Source organism: Heterodontus francisci, chromosome 41, assembly GCF_036365525.1.
Source record: "Heterodontus francisci isolate sHetFra1 chromosome 41, sHetFra1.hap1, whole genome shotgun sequence".
NCBI classification, from domain to species: Eukaryota; Metazoa; Chordata; class Chondrichthyes; order Heterodontiformes; family Heterodontidae; genus Heterodontus; species Heterodontus francisci.
Genome location: NC_090411.1, coordinates 37,785,321 through 37,800,446, shown reverse-complemented (window position 1 = coordinate 37,800,446; position 15,126 = coordinate 37,785,321). Strand labels below are relative to the sequence as shown.

At 41.6% G+C, this 15,126-nt stretch overlaps 1 protein-coding gene across 1 annotated transcript in view; it reads right to left on the bottom strand.

Moving 5' to 3' along the window:
• Window positions 1-13,013, bottom strand: part of LOC137353715 (dickkopf-related protein 3-like) — a 42,234-nt gene extending 29,221 nt beyond the window's left edge. Inside the window, exons 1-3 of the mRNA XM_068020080.1 lie at window positions 12,746-13,013; window positions 9,666-9,800; window positions 4,596-4,679 (exon numbers count right to left, since the gene is read on the bottom strand). Coding sequence (XP_067876181.1) covers window positions 4,596-4,679; window positions 9,666-9,800; window positions 12,746-12,811 — 285 coding nt within the window. The 5' untranslated portion in view covers window positions 12,812-13,013. The remainder of the gene's footprint in view (window positions 1-4,595; window positions 4,680-9,665; window positions 9,801-12,745) is intronic.
• Window positions 13,014-15,126: the final 2,113 nt, after the last annotated feature.

The window sequence follows — 15,126 nt, the reverse complement described above, 5'->3', positions numbered from 1 at the left end:
ACTGATTGTCCCCCTCTTAGGCCAGGAATACTGAGCCCACTGAACCACTCAAAAACTTGCCCGACCAGAGATCAGCTATCTCAGCACAAACTGAGATCAAAGCCAAGACTTTCCTGGTCTGTATGTGGCTGAGCTATTAATGTAGTAAAAGTCCAAAAGTGCTTCACAGGAATATGATCAAACAAAAGCTAATATCAAGCCACATAAGGAGATTTAGAACAGATGACCAAAAGCTTGGTCAAAAAGGTTGGTTTTAAGGAGTAATCTTAAAAAAGGGAGTGAATTTCAGACCTTAGGGTCTGGGCAGCTTTTTTAGTTTAGAGAGATACAGCACTGAAACAGGCCCTTCGGCCCACCGAGTCTGTGCCGACCATCAACCACCCATTTATACTAATCCTACATTAATCCCATATTCCTACCACATCCCCACCTGTCCCTATATTTCCCTACCACCTGCCTACACTAGGGGCAATTTATAATGGCCAATTTACCTATCAACCTGCAAGTCTTTTGGCTGTGGGAGGAAACCGGAGCACCCGGAGAAAACCCACGCAGACACAGGGAGAACTTGCAAACTCCACACAGGCAGTACCCAGAATTGAACCCGGGACGCTGGAGCTGTGAGGCTGGAGCTGAAGGCATGGCCGCCAATGGTGGACCGATTAAAATTGGGGATACGTAAGAGGCCATAATTAGAGGATCACAGAAATCTCAGAGGAGGTTACAGCGATAGGGAGGGGCATAGCCATTGAAAACGCATGAAAATTTTAAAATAGAGGCTTTGACAGTCCAAGAGCCAATATAGGTCAGCAAGCACAAGGGTGATGGGTAAATGGGATTTGGTTGCAAGCTCATCTCGGAGTCAATTAACGATGCCAGGATTGCAAATGGTCTTGTTTGGCCTCAGACAGTGGGCAGAGAGAAGGATGGAGTCAGTGACTAAGGGCAGAGTTTGTGGCAGGGATCAAAGGCAATGACACTAGTCTTCCATTTATTTAATTGGCGGAAATTTCTGCTCATCCAAACTGGATGTCAAAGGAGCTGAGTGACAAATCAGAGGCGGTGGAAGGATTGAGAGGTAGTGGTGTGGTAGAGTGAGGTGTCATCAGCATCTCATTAGTTATTTGTTAATATTTCTTTGAAATAAAAATTGAATTCTCTAGCCATTTACTATCAATACATATTTAGTAAGCAAACAGATTATTCACTGATCTGGAATACATTATACAGCATCACATCAAATAGACTTTACACTGGTTAGGACTTAAATGCATCGCATTTTAGCTCCAGACTTGAAACGTTAACTCTGCTTCTGTCTCCACAGATGCTGCCTGACGTGCTGAGTATTTCCAGCACTTTGTTTTTATTTCAGATTTCCAGCATCTGCAGTATTTTGTTTTTATTTTAGTGTTTAATTCACTGCCACTTCTCTTCCAGGAATGCCTACCTAAAGAAGTTCTGCTCTTCTCTCCGACAGGATTTCCTTTTGTTTCTTTTACCTCGTTCACCTTCATTGTTTTCTATTTTCCTCCTGGTGTTTGACGAGGTGCCTATCAAAACTCATTGTCACAGCCACATCTGCTTCCTCAGTGACTGTCTCCAGCTCCAACTTATTCCATGTGGATTCAAACTGAAGTTCCATCCTTCATGTTTTGAATCCACCTAGGATTACAGGTATCTCCGATAAATACAACATTCCTCAGACTGTTGCTCTCGCCGCATCCTGAGATCCACACTCAGTGCCATGCGCCACCACATGTACACACTTGACCTCTCTCTCTCCAGAAGCACCGCCGCACCTTATCTCAAAGCTGTTCTGCTCCACAGTTTCATTTCATGTTTTGTCTTATCCAAAGCATTAACAAAAATCTTTTTCTCTTCCTTTCAGGTGTTAAGGAATGCAAGCTCCAGCAGCTGATGGGTACCAACGTCCCTCCAGAACCTTCTTCCCCTTCAATTCTCTCTGACCCCATCCCTTCTCCTAATCTGACCCCTTTCTGTATATTCACAATACCCTCTGACCTTCCTCTACAGCTTCTAACCTCAGTCCCGCAACCCAGGACAGCCTGTTTCCACTTCCTTCCCAAAATCCACAAACAGGACTGTCCTGGTAGACCCATAATTTCAGCCTGTTCCTGCCCCACAGAACTTATTTCTTCCTAATAGAGACATATAAGATAATCAGAGGGTTAGATAGGGTGGATAGTGAGCGTCTTTTTCCTCGGATGGTGATGGCAAACACGAGGGGACATAGCTTCAAGTTGAGGGGTGATAGATATAGGACAGATGTGAGAGGTAGTTTCTTTACTCAGAGAGTAGTAAGGGCGTGGAATGCCCTGCCTGCAGCAGTAGTAGATTCGCCAACTTTAAGGGCATTTAAGTGGACATTGGATAGACACATGGATGAAAATGGAATAGTGTAGGTCAGATGGTTTCACAGCTCGGCGCAACATCGAGGGCCGAAGGGCCTGTACTGCGCTGTAATATTCTAATTCTAATTCTATCTTGACTCTAGCTATTCTCCCCTAGTCCAGCCTCTTCCCACCTACATCCGTGACTCTTCTGACACCCTACGTTATTTTGACAGTTTCCAGTTTCCTGGCCCTAACCGCCTCTTCACTGTGGACGTCCAATCTCTCCACACCTCCATCCCCCACCAGGACGGTTTGAGGGCTCTCCATTTCTTCCTTGAACAGAGGCCCAACCAGTTCCCATCCACCACCACCCTCCTCCATCTGGCTGAACTTTTTCTCACATTGAACAACTTCTCCTTCAACTCCTCTCACTTCCTCCAAGTAAAAGGTGTTGCTATGGGTACCTGCATAGGTCCTAGTTATGCCTGTCTTTTTATGGGATATGTCGAACTTTCCTTGTTCCAGTCCTACTCAGGCCCCCTCCCTCACCTTTTTTCCGGTACATTGATGACTGTATCGGTGCTGCTTCCTGCTCTCGCCACAAACTGGAAAAGATAATCAACTTTGCTTCCAATTTCCACCCTTCTCTCACCTTTACATTGTCTATCTTTGACACTTCCCTTCCCTTCCTCGTCTTCTCTGTCTCCATCTCTGGATATAGGCTGTCGACTGATATTGATTATAAGCCCACCGACCCCCACAGCTACCTTGACTACACTTCCTCACACCCTGTTTCCTGTGAGGACCCTATCCCATTCTCCCAGTTTCTCCATCTCCGTGCATCTGTTCTGATGATGCAACCTTCCACAACAGCACTTCTGACATGTCTTCCTTTTCCCTCAACCAAGGATTCCCCCCCACTGTGGTTGACAGGGCCCTCAACCGTGTCCGACCTATTTCCTGCACTCCTGCCTGCACCCCTTCCCCTCCCTCCCAGAACTGCTTCAGGGTTCCCCTTGTCCTCACATTCCACCCCACCAGCCTTCATATCCAAAAGATTATCCTCTGTGGCATTTCTACCACTTCCAGCGTTATGCCACCACCAAACACATCTTTCCTTGCCCTCCCCCATCAGCATTCCGAAGGGATCGTTCCCTCCATGACACCCTGGACCACTCCTCCATCACCCCCGACACCTCGTCCCCTTCCCACAGCACCTTCCCATGCAATTACAGGTGTAATATCTGCCCTTTTACCTCCTCGCTCCTCATCATTCAAAGCCCCAAACACTCCTTCCAGGTGAAGCAGTGATTTACTTGTACTTCATTTAATTTAGTATACTGTATTTGCTGCTCACAATGCAGTCACCTCTATATTGGGGAGACCAAACGCAGATTGGGTGACCGTTTTGCGGAACACCTCCGCTCAGTCCGTAAGCATGACCCCGAGCTTCCGATTGCTTGTCATTTCAACACACCCTCTGCTCTCTTGCCCACATATCTGTCCTTGGCCTGCTGCATTGTTGCAGTGAACATTAACACAAGCTCAAGGAGCAGCACCTGATCTTTTAATTAGGCACTCTATAGCCTTGCGGACTGAACATTGAGTTCAATAATTTCAGAGCATGACTGACCTTTTCTTATATTTTTATTATCCACGTGCCTGTTTTTCATGTGGACAGATCTGCTTTTTACTCTGCCATTAACAGTCTCTCTGGGCTAATGCTTTCTCTTTCACCACAGGCATTAACACACTCTTTGCCTTTGTCCCAAGACAGCTTTATCATTTAATCTCTCCTGCCCCCTGCCCCATCACACACCTTCCCTTTTGTTCTCTTCCCCACCAACGCCAACCACCACCACCCTCCCCCCCCCACACTGCCTTACTTGCTTAAAACCTAATTCTTTTCTAACTTTTGTCAGTTCTGATGATAGGTCATAGACCTGAAACGTTAACTCTGCTTCTCTCTCCACAGATGCTACCTGACCTGCTGAGTATTTCCGGCACTTTCTGTTTTTATTTTAAATGTTTCGCATTACCTGGTTACTCATTGCCCAGGAGCTTAATGAATTATATAAAACAAGTCATTAGTTGGTTAGTAGCTTAGCGTTTTAAATTAAACTGGTTACTAATTAACCATGAGCTGAATACATTCCAAAACAAGCTATTCATTGGCCGGGAGCGGAGTGTGATACATTAAACAGGTTATTCACTGATTATGAATGATATTGGTTTACAAACCCTTCTTTCAGGAAAATCGTCATCATCCTCCTCAATAACCTCCCTCTCTGAAAGGATTGTATCTCCAGTAATGTCATCAGTTTCCTAAAATAAAATACAAAAGCTCAAAATGTTACAGACAGAATAACACAAGAGGCTTGTGCCAAATTCCCATATCACAGGTTCAAATCTCGGTATCAGACAACTGTAATCTTGCCAGCCAGGAGTGATTTAGTGATTATGTGAAGGGAATGGAATTAACATCTGATCCAAATAAATGTAGAAAAGCAAAAAAAAAAACTGAAATTTCTGCCAGTCTTTAAAATTACTTGCCAACATTAGCAAATGAGCTTGTAAATGAAAGCATACAAATTCTGAGTAATACCCTGCTATACCATGTTTTGCAGGTAGGAAGTCAAGTTGTTCCTCATGCAAATGATCAGACACAGACTGATAGAGCTACCTTTGTACTGCCCTGCAAGGTGCTTCAACCTATGTACAGTCATTTCTACTTTCCACGCTAGCCTTCCTCAAGCTTTAAATGAATAAAGTTGGACATTAATGCTGCAAGAAGTTTGGATGAGCTGTAAAAACACATATTACTTATGGCCCTTACTGTTGGCAAAAAGCAGAGAGTTTCTTCCCCTTCATTCCGGACTGGGCATAAACACAGATCCAAAATATGAAAATTAGAAAGCACAGATTGAGCAGAGACCTCTTAACGTATTCAGCTTCTTTGTTCTAATGGGTATAAATTGCTATCAATAAGTTGCATTTGTATAGTACCTTTAACATAGTAAAAAAACCAAGGCATTTTGCAGGAGCACTATCAAACAAAATTTGACTGAGCCAAATAAGGAGATATTAGGACAGATGACCAAAAGCTTTGACAAAAAGTTACGTTTTAAGGAGCCTCAAAGAAAGAAACGTGCAGAGGTTTAGAGAGAAAATTCCAGAGCTTTGGGCGTAGGCAGCTGAAGGCAGTGCTGCTAATGGTGTAGTGATTAAAACCAGAGGTGTGCAAGCAGACAGAATTGGAGGAGCACCAAGATCTTGAAGGGTTGTAGGGCTGGACAAGGTTACAGAGAATAGGGAGAGATTCGTAAACAAGGATGAGAAATTTAAAATTGAGGTGTTGCCAGACTGGGAGCTAATGTGGATCAGTGAGCATAGGGATAATGGGTGAACATGAGTTGGCGCAAGTTAGATATGGGCAACAGAATTTTGGATAAGTTCAAGTTTATGCAGGGTGAAAGAGGAGTGGCTGGCTAGAACATCATTAGAATAGTTAAGTCTAATATTAACAAAAGGAAAGGATTCAGCGCTGATGAACTGAGGCAGGAGCAGAGCCAGGTGATGTTATGGATGTGGAAGAAGGCAGTCTTAGTGATGATGCGCTTACATAGTTGGAAGCTCATCTCAGGGTCAAATATGACACCGAGGTTGCGAATGGTCTGGTATCAGCCTTAGAGTTGCCAAGGAGAGAGATAGAGTCAGTGGCTATGGAATGGATTTTGTAGCTTAGGATTCTCCTGAGAGAAGTTCAACCTTGGTCACAGTAGTGTAGCAGTTATGCTACTAGACTGTTAACCCAGAGGTTATGAGTTCAAATCACACTATGGCAAGACATAAAATTGAATCCAATAAATAACACTGCTCAATTGTAAAAATCCAACTGGTTCACAATATTCTTCAGAAAATATCACCTCTACACAATCTTGCTTACATATGACTTTAGTCCATAATGTATGACTCTTAATGTCCTCTGAACTAGTCTAACTAGCCACTCAAATAATTGTTACTAGAAGGCCCACCTTGTTAGAAGCAGTAGACCACTATTGAATAGTAGGTCCGTTAAGATGGATGAATATTCTGAAGTTTGTCTTGGTTATATATGGGAGTCAAGGAGTGCTGATTGAGAACTTTCCTACAGGAGAATAAATTGATTGGGTTGAGTCCATGATAGAGTCTATGGAAGGAATGGGGTTGGGCCAAATGACATTTTCTAATTCCATACTTTTATGCTCTTATTAAGGAGTATCACAACAATATTTTTCTGCTTAAAGTTTTCAATCAGCACACTATTTACTGCTTCTAATGTGATTCTACTCCCATATTGTGTGTTTGCTTGCATGTGTGGGTGGTAACTCTAATTTCGTGTGACCCATGCCAGTTTTGTACTCAGGTCCTTAGCTCTGCTCACAATTGGTTAATAATTCTGGTTGCATCTATACATTCACCTGCCAATCTTATTTTTTCTCCATATATAAGAACAAGTAAAAAAAAAATTACATTATTTTCATAACTTAAGTACTTTGGAGTCTTTTCTTTGAACACTCTTTATTAAATGTTTTGGAGAGCATCATACCTGATCTATATCCATAAATCTTGCTTCAAAAGCCTCTCGCACCCATAAGTTGCACAATGTAAAATCTGTCTCACATTTGTGCCAAATTGGCAATATATCATGAAACAGTAATATATAGTGAGCAGGATAGTAGTAGACTTCAGGAGGATGTAGACAGATTGGTGAAATGGACAGAGACAATTTCATACAGATAAGTGTGAAGTGATGCACTTTGGGAGAAACAACATGGAGAGGCAGTATAATGTAAATGATATCACTCTGAGGGGGATACAAGAGTAGAGGGACCCAAGTGTGCATATTCACAAACTGTTGTAGGTGGCACAGCATGTTGATAAGGCAGTTAGGAAAGTGTTTAGGATACCTGTTTTGCAAATAGGGGCATTGAATACAAAAACAGGGAAGTCATGCTAAACCTTAACAATTCTCTGGTTAGGCCTCAGCTGGATTGTTAAGGACACCACACATTAGGAAGGAAGAGGGTACAGTGGAGGTTTACCACTATGATATTAGATATGAGGGACTTCAGTTATGTAGAGAGATTGGAAAAGCTGGGATTGTTCTCCTTAAAACAGAGAAGGTTAAGGAGAGACCTAATAGAGGTGTTCAAAACTATGAGGCATTTTGAAACAGCAAGTAGAGAGAAATTGTTCCCTCTGGCGAGTGGGTAGGTAACCAGATGTCAAAAATTTAAAATAATTGGCAAAAGAGCTAGAGAGAAAGTGAGGAGAGTTGTTAAGATCTGGAATGCACTACATGAAAGGGTGGTAGAATCAGATTTCATAGGAACTTTCAAAAGGCATTTGGACATGTAGTAGAAGAGGACAAATTTGCAGGTTTACGGAGAAAAAGCTGGGGTGTGGAACTAAATTGGACGCAAAGGCACAAACAGCTAGCACAGGCATAAACAGGCTGAATGGCCTCTTTCTGTGCTGTAAGATTCTATAAAATCACAATTGAATAATCTTTTAAAAAAAGAGGTAGAAAGCCAATCATTTCATTCTGGTTTGTGTGACCTTAATAACTTGGTCTCTCCTCAAGCTCTGAATTTACAAGTAGCCACCAAACTTTTAAAGCTTCCCTCAGCAACAGCAATTAGCCTCTAATTGAATTCACAATTTGATTGTTTAAAAGAGTTTTCCACAGTGAATATACTTTAAGGCCTGAAACGACAAGCCACAATCAAACACAGTCACAGTTTGGTCACTAAAAGTCACAACTACACTCCAGACGCAAGACTATCCGTGAACATTGGGAGGTCATCTGGTATTCCAGATGGTATTACAACATGCTTATATTCACAAATGGCCTGGTGAGGGTGCTTGTGTCAGGACCCTCCACAAATTGGAAGGTTTGCTGCGGGTGCCAGTTGTATCTTGAAGATGGATCTTTGCTGAAGATAAGCCTTTTTCAATCTTCAACAGCAAGATTTGGAGGTCTTTGGCACTTCTAGGTGTTACCCTTCAGCAGCAGCCAAAACATTCCCAACACTAGGAACCAGGAGCACACCTGGGTATATCAGGAAATGAGGTGAAAAGATCAGTAATGCCAGTTCTCGCATCTTTTGGGTAACAACACAGAGCCTAACACTATTGCAGGCGTAAGCCCAGTTATACCCTTCCAAAAAATCATTCCTCCGGACCTGTAAAGAAAAAAGTCTCCCTTATGTCATCCACTCAATTCTACAATTAATGGCCCATCTTAAACTAGTGTCAAATAATTATGTATGCATTTTATATTCTCCATATATAATTCCATCTGCAATTCATAAGTTTAGCATGATCTTAATTTGTCTACCCCTCCCTTACATTAGACTTAGAGACATAGAGTCAATACTGCACAGGAGGCCACCATTCAGCCCATCGAGTCCATGCCAGCTCTCTGTAGAGCAATCCAGTCAGTCCCATTCCCCCACTCTATCCCTGTAACCTCACAAGTTTATTTCCCTCAAGTGCCCATCCAATTTCCTTTTGAAATCATTGATCATCTCCACTTCCACCACCCTCATTGGCAGAGTGCCAGGTCATTAGCACTCATTGTGGAAAAAAGTTCTTCTTCACATCATCCCCTCTATCTCTTGCCCAAAACTTTAAATCCCCTGGTCCTTGTACTATCAATTTTCTTTATTTACCTTATTTAAACTTGTCATCATCTTGGACATCTCTGTCAAATCTCCCGTCAATCTCCTTTGCTCCAAGGAGAACAACTCAGCTTCTCCAATCTAACCTTGTAGCTAAAATCTTTCATCCCTGGAACCATCCTGGCATTTCTCCTCTCCTCACCCTCAAGGACCCTCACATCCTTCCTAAAGTGTGGTGACCAGCACCTGGAATCATATTTCAGTAAGTTTTCTTATATTATTGTAAATTCCTCCCAGATTGTTTGAGATATCTGTAAACAGCAAGAGACCCAGAACAGACAGTATTCAAATTCATGTTACATTTAAAATTCCATTGTCATTCTGATAAATATTTTCCCATCCACTTCTCTACCCAACTTTTCACATTCATTCCTGTTCTAGTAAATAAAATCTTGAATAAAACTTTTGATTTGCCCTATGAAGTCTGTTGTACTTTCACAGGTGGAGCCTGGCTACTGATCACAAATCACACATTATATTACAAATCAGTGCAATACCTACAATTCCTAACACAACAGCCTGCATTTTGCTTAAGAGGCCATACTGTTAATCTGCTACCAATTGCATCAATATAATCTTGGTTTACCTTGTCAATTTTCTCATATTTGTGGAAGATTTTGTCTCCAACCAGTTCTTCTTCATTTTCTTCATCGTGGTAATTCAAGGGCAGGCTATCAAAGTCAACCACCTTCACAAAACCATCTGAGTCACTTTTAGCCTCCTGAAATGTTGCACAATATTCACACAAAAATTAGTATTGAATCATATTTATTATTAGTGATATCACTGAAAATCTTATATTAAATTAGTAAGATGATATAGAGTATGTAGTGAATCTTAAAAGCCGAAACCAAATGTAAAGAAGGTCCATCTTATTGAAAATAAGCAGTTTTTTAAAATAAATAAATATGCAGAGTCTTAAATGTTCAATAAGATAAACTCACTCTGCTTTCCCCATTATGTTTTGGGTAGCGTTTCTGAGCAACACAATGTAACAGTCATGTCGACAAGCTGCTCCCAATCACTGGGAACTTGCATGCACACAGTCTAGGATTAGTATCCCAGTAGCGTTTCTTCCCTTCGAGGAAGTTTCCACTCAGCATCTTCCCCTAGCAACACGCCTGAAATTGTCCCCGAGTGGCATGAAGCATCTCTGCTGCATTCTACTATCCCACATACAATGGCAATTATTTTTACAATTCCGCAATCAAAACTGTCAATTTATGGCTAATATTTTTGCTTTACATTCTGTATTCTCAGGGCCGTAACACTTTAAAAGGAACTTTTTACTGTTATATTGTGATCCAGGTAAATGAAAACAGAAGAATTCTATATACAGTGACGCACACTGGAAAATGTAGCCAGAAGACCTCTTGGGCTGGCCAGCACTTAGTGGTGAGATATCCAAACTAAATTTATGTGGGAGAACTAAAATGGCCTAAATTTTATCGATCTCTTGCTCAGAACCTGTTTGAAGAGAGGAATGATTTCCTCTACTTGTAAGGAATGGATTTACCGTTTTCTTATATAGTCCAAAGGTGAAATCCCCAATAAGTGTTAAACTAGATTATAATCATTCTTTAAATAACTTAGGCCTGACATTGCTCACTCATATTGACAAATTTTGTATCTGGGTTTCAGCTGGAAGGTGAGCACATGTATGATAGCACCATAGAATCTATATTTTTTTTTTAAATCATAATTTTAAAAATAGACCTTGTTGATGAAAAGTGCTACAGGTAAATTTTACAAGGTGCCTCAACCAGACCAAAATTAAACCACACAGTAATTGCATCGCCGATTTCAGATGACGAACACCAACTGCTCAAACTTCATAGAATCACACAGCACAGGAGGGGGCAGTGGGCCCATCGTATCTATGCCAGCTCTATGAAACCATTATCCAATTAGTCCCACTCTCCTGCTCTTTCCTCATAGCCTTCCAAATGTTTCCACCTCATATTTATCCAATCACCTTTTGAATATTACTATTGAATCTGCTTCGACCACTCTTTCAGGTATCGAATTCCAGCTCATCATAGCTCACAGTATTAAATATTCTCATCTCCCCTCTGGCTCTTACCAGCTCCCCTGCCTGTGAAATCAATTTCTCATTTACTCTCAAAACCTTTCATAATTTTGAACATCTGCATTAAATCTCCCCTTAACTTTCCTGCTCTAAGGAAAACAACCCCAAATTCTCTAGTCTCTCTACATAACTGAAATCCTACATCCCTGATACCATTCTAGTAAATTTCTTTCTCATCGTTTACTACATTTCCAAGTTTTGTTTCATCTGCATACTTTAAAAATTATGCCCTGTATACCCAAGTCCAGATTAACATATATAACGTTAGTAGCCATGATCCAAATACCGAACCCTGGAGACATCACTGTATAATTCCCTATTCACTATTCTCTGCTTCCTATCTCTTAGCCATTTATTACATCATTTGAACATTTGAATCTGCATTATTGTCCAATTCACTAAGCACCTCTTCAGCATCTTAAAGTTAATGACGGTAGACTTTTAAATTAGCGGGCTATGTATGTCCTGCTCATGTTATAATATAAAAGCAAAATACTGTGGATGCTGGAAATCTGAAAGAAAAACAAAGTTCTGGAAATACTCAGTATGAAAAGAAAAACAGGGTTAACGTCTCGGGGTTGTGAACCAAAGAGCTGAAACATTAACTCTGCTGCTCTCTGCACAGATGCTGCCAGGCCTGCTGAGTATTTCCAGAACTTTCTGGTTTTATTTCATGTTATGATAAGCTGGGCACACTGATCTTCGTTCACCCTCAATCTGATCTTTTAAAACAAGTAGTTTCTTTTTTCTAACTATTGAATGCTAACAGTGGTGATAGTCATGGTAGGACAGCCCATCTCCTTTATGATGTCACGAAAAAGCTGCTGTGACATTGGGGCAGCTACTGCGAGGTCATGAAATGGATTTTGTCGTCGGCAGTTTAGATTTAACTGAAAAAAGACCACTCATGGTGTAATGGTAGTAGGCGAGTAATAAACGATCCGATAACCAAATACAGGAGCCCTCTCAGTGGAAATGATGCCCTCCTTCCCTATATCTGTAAAACAAAATAAAAATTGATGTCAACAGTATTTAAATTTAATTCAAATTAAAGCTAAATATACTTAACACAGAAACAGTACTATACTAGGATTAACCACAGCAGTCCTTGCAAACATTAACCATGACTCCCAAAACCAGAAACTGATTGTTCTGCTTTCAAGGAGTTTGTTTCCAGGATTAAAAATATGATTTATAGTATAGAGACTGAGTCGCTCCCCCTTTCAAATGTTATCCAAGTCATTCTGCGGTCCGTCGAAGTCGTTTGTTTTAATTGTAATTGTTATTTCACTCCTGCGACAGATATTGTTGCTTTCGATTTATATCCTTAGGATGACGATAAATGTAATCAAACGACACTCCACTGAGGAGACATGACAACCCTGCTGTTTATTCTCTTACACCCCAAACAACAGCAATCCCGCATTCGCCACCTTCGCACCGCTTTTTCTACATTATGAATATATCTATTTCACAGAAACGAGGCTGATGGAAATATCTCCGGCTTACCTTTCTGTCCCGCTGTCTGCTCCGTGTCCATCAGAAAAATCTTTATTCCCTGCTTCCCCTTCACTTACCAAAGCGGCAGGAGCGGCTGTGGCGAAGAAGGGCAGGCAGAGAAATAGAGCCAAATACAGCATCATTGCTTGTCCAGTAAAAGAGTTACCAGAGGTACACGAGTGTCTGTTTCCTTCAGCACTTCGCGTGGCTTTTCCCCGGGTTTGAATGATGCACTTTGGTCTGGGTTCCAGAATCAAAAGCTGCTGCTCCGGCTGTCCCCTGTCTCCTGTCTCTGATCACCTCCCTTCCATCCAGGTCAGGCTTGACGTGACAGAGGAGGCACTTAACAGGTCTCCTAGCAACAACCATACACACAAAGAGATCAACCAGCAAATCATATAAAAGGAAACTAATTGATCTAACTCGCCTGTGTCCTGTACCCGTTATCTCTTGTCAACTCAATTTTGTTTTAGTTTACATGGATTTCGATTACAGGGTAAAGGGTATTAGGTATTTATTAAGAGTAGAAATCAATCTACTGAAGTGTTGTACGTTAGACAATGGAGCCCAAGTGAAAAAGGGTGGCCAATAAATGGAGCAGAATGCACAGATGCCATTCAGACCTTAGTTTAAAGGCATATATTCTGTCTTTATTACCTTAATAAACCCTCCCCGTCAGATCCTTCATGCACACCCGAAGTCTCGCCCCCTCCGCACAGTGCCCCCGCGTTGGCTGTGGTGGGGAAGAGACGGCCGCCCACCTCCTCCTGGAATGTGCCTTTGCAAAGCAGGTGTGGAAAGAGATGCAGTGGTTTTTGTCAAGGTTCATCCCAAGCAGCTCTGTAACACAGGTGTCTGTGCTCTACGGGCTGTTCCCAGGGACGCACACCGAGACAAACATCAACTGCTGCTGGAGGACTATCAATTCGGTGAAAGACGCCCTTTGGTCTGCCCGAAACTTGCTGGTCTTCCAGCGCAAAGAGTTGTCCACCACCGAATGTTACAGACTGGCACATTCCAAGGTCCAGGACTACGTGCTGAGGGACGCACTAAAGCTTGGGGCAGCCGCAGCAAAGGCTCAATGGGGAAAGAGCACAGTGTAAGGTTCCCCCACCAAGCTGAACTGAGGGGCTGGATCCATGGGAAACCCCTCGAACTGTATCGTTAATATTCTCAATTGCTGTAAATGTAAAACTGTAATTGACATGACAATTGTGAAACGGAAGGGTTGGGAAGAAACTCATGTCAGTATTGAAGGAAACTGATCTCCCTTGCAATGTTTGTATTTTTTGGTGCTGTTTGGAAACTGTTTGGCAATGTAATTTTTACGGATTTTATGAATAAAGTATATTTTGGAAATAAAAAAAAATAAACCTGGCAATTGGGGAAATGGAATTGGCATTAGGCTGAAGAGACACTAAACTGAGGCAGTGTGTAACTACAGCATGACAAGTTTGCATAAGCAGTTCCCATTACAAGCAATATACATGATAGACCACTGGGAGAGGGTAGTGTGGCTGGTGTTAATTGTTTCTGCAGAGTTCTAGATGGATTTTTAAGCTATTGATTGGAAGATACAAAGGACATCTGTCTCAAAAGTTGACTCAGATTGCTCCCTGGGGTGCAGAAAAGTGTAAGAAGGGAAGGGTGGAACTAGCCTGTGGGAGACACACCCTATGTGAGACTGGCCCAAGATTAGAGGGTATTATTGGAGGCTTGGTCTGGCATTGCCTGAGAATGTTGCGGAAAAAATAAAAGTTCAATTTCCAGTAAAACTATTGATTTTCTAGCATAGGTGGAACAGTGCACAACAATACACATTTACCTAACTCAACTGTCCTCTCACTTCTTCCTATCAACATTCCAGATTTTTTTTTAAACTTTCACCAGCTGCTCCCTCCAGTAGTCTGAGTGACTGAATTCAAGCAATTCACTTCCCAATTGCCAGTTTTGTCAAAGTAATAAAGACAGAATGTATAGGTTTAAACTAAGGATTGAATTAAAGGCTGTGCATTCTGGTCCAATTATCCATTACCTTTTTCACTTGGTCTCCATTGTCTAATGTGCAACACCTCAGTAGATTGATTAATTTCTACTCATAATAAATAAAAGGTTACAGGACATAGCCAAGTCAGATCAATTAGTCTCCTTTTACATGATTTGCTGTTTGATCAACTTGTATTTATATCACACCTTTAACATAATAAAACATCCCAAGGCACTTTGTAGGATTGTTATCAAACAAAATTTGACACTGAGCTATATGAGAAGATATTAGGGCAGATGACCAAAACCTTGTTCAAAGAGATAGGTTTTGAGGATGTCTTAAAGGAGGAAAGAAAAGTAGAGAGACAGAGAGGTTTAGGGAAAGAATTCCAGATCTTAGGGTCCAGGCAGCTGAAGGCACAGCCACCAATGGTGGAGACATTAAAACCGGGAATGTTCAAGAGGCTAGAAT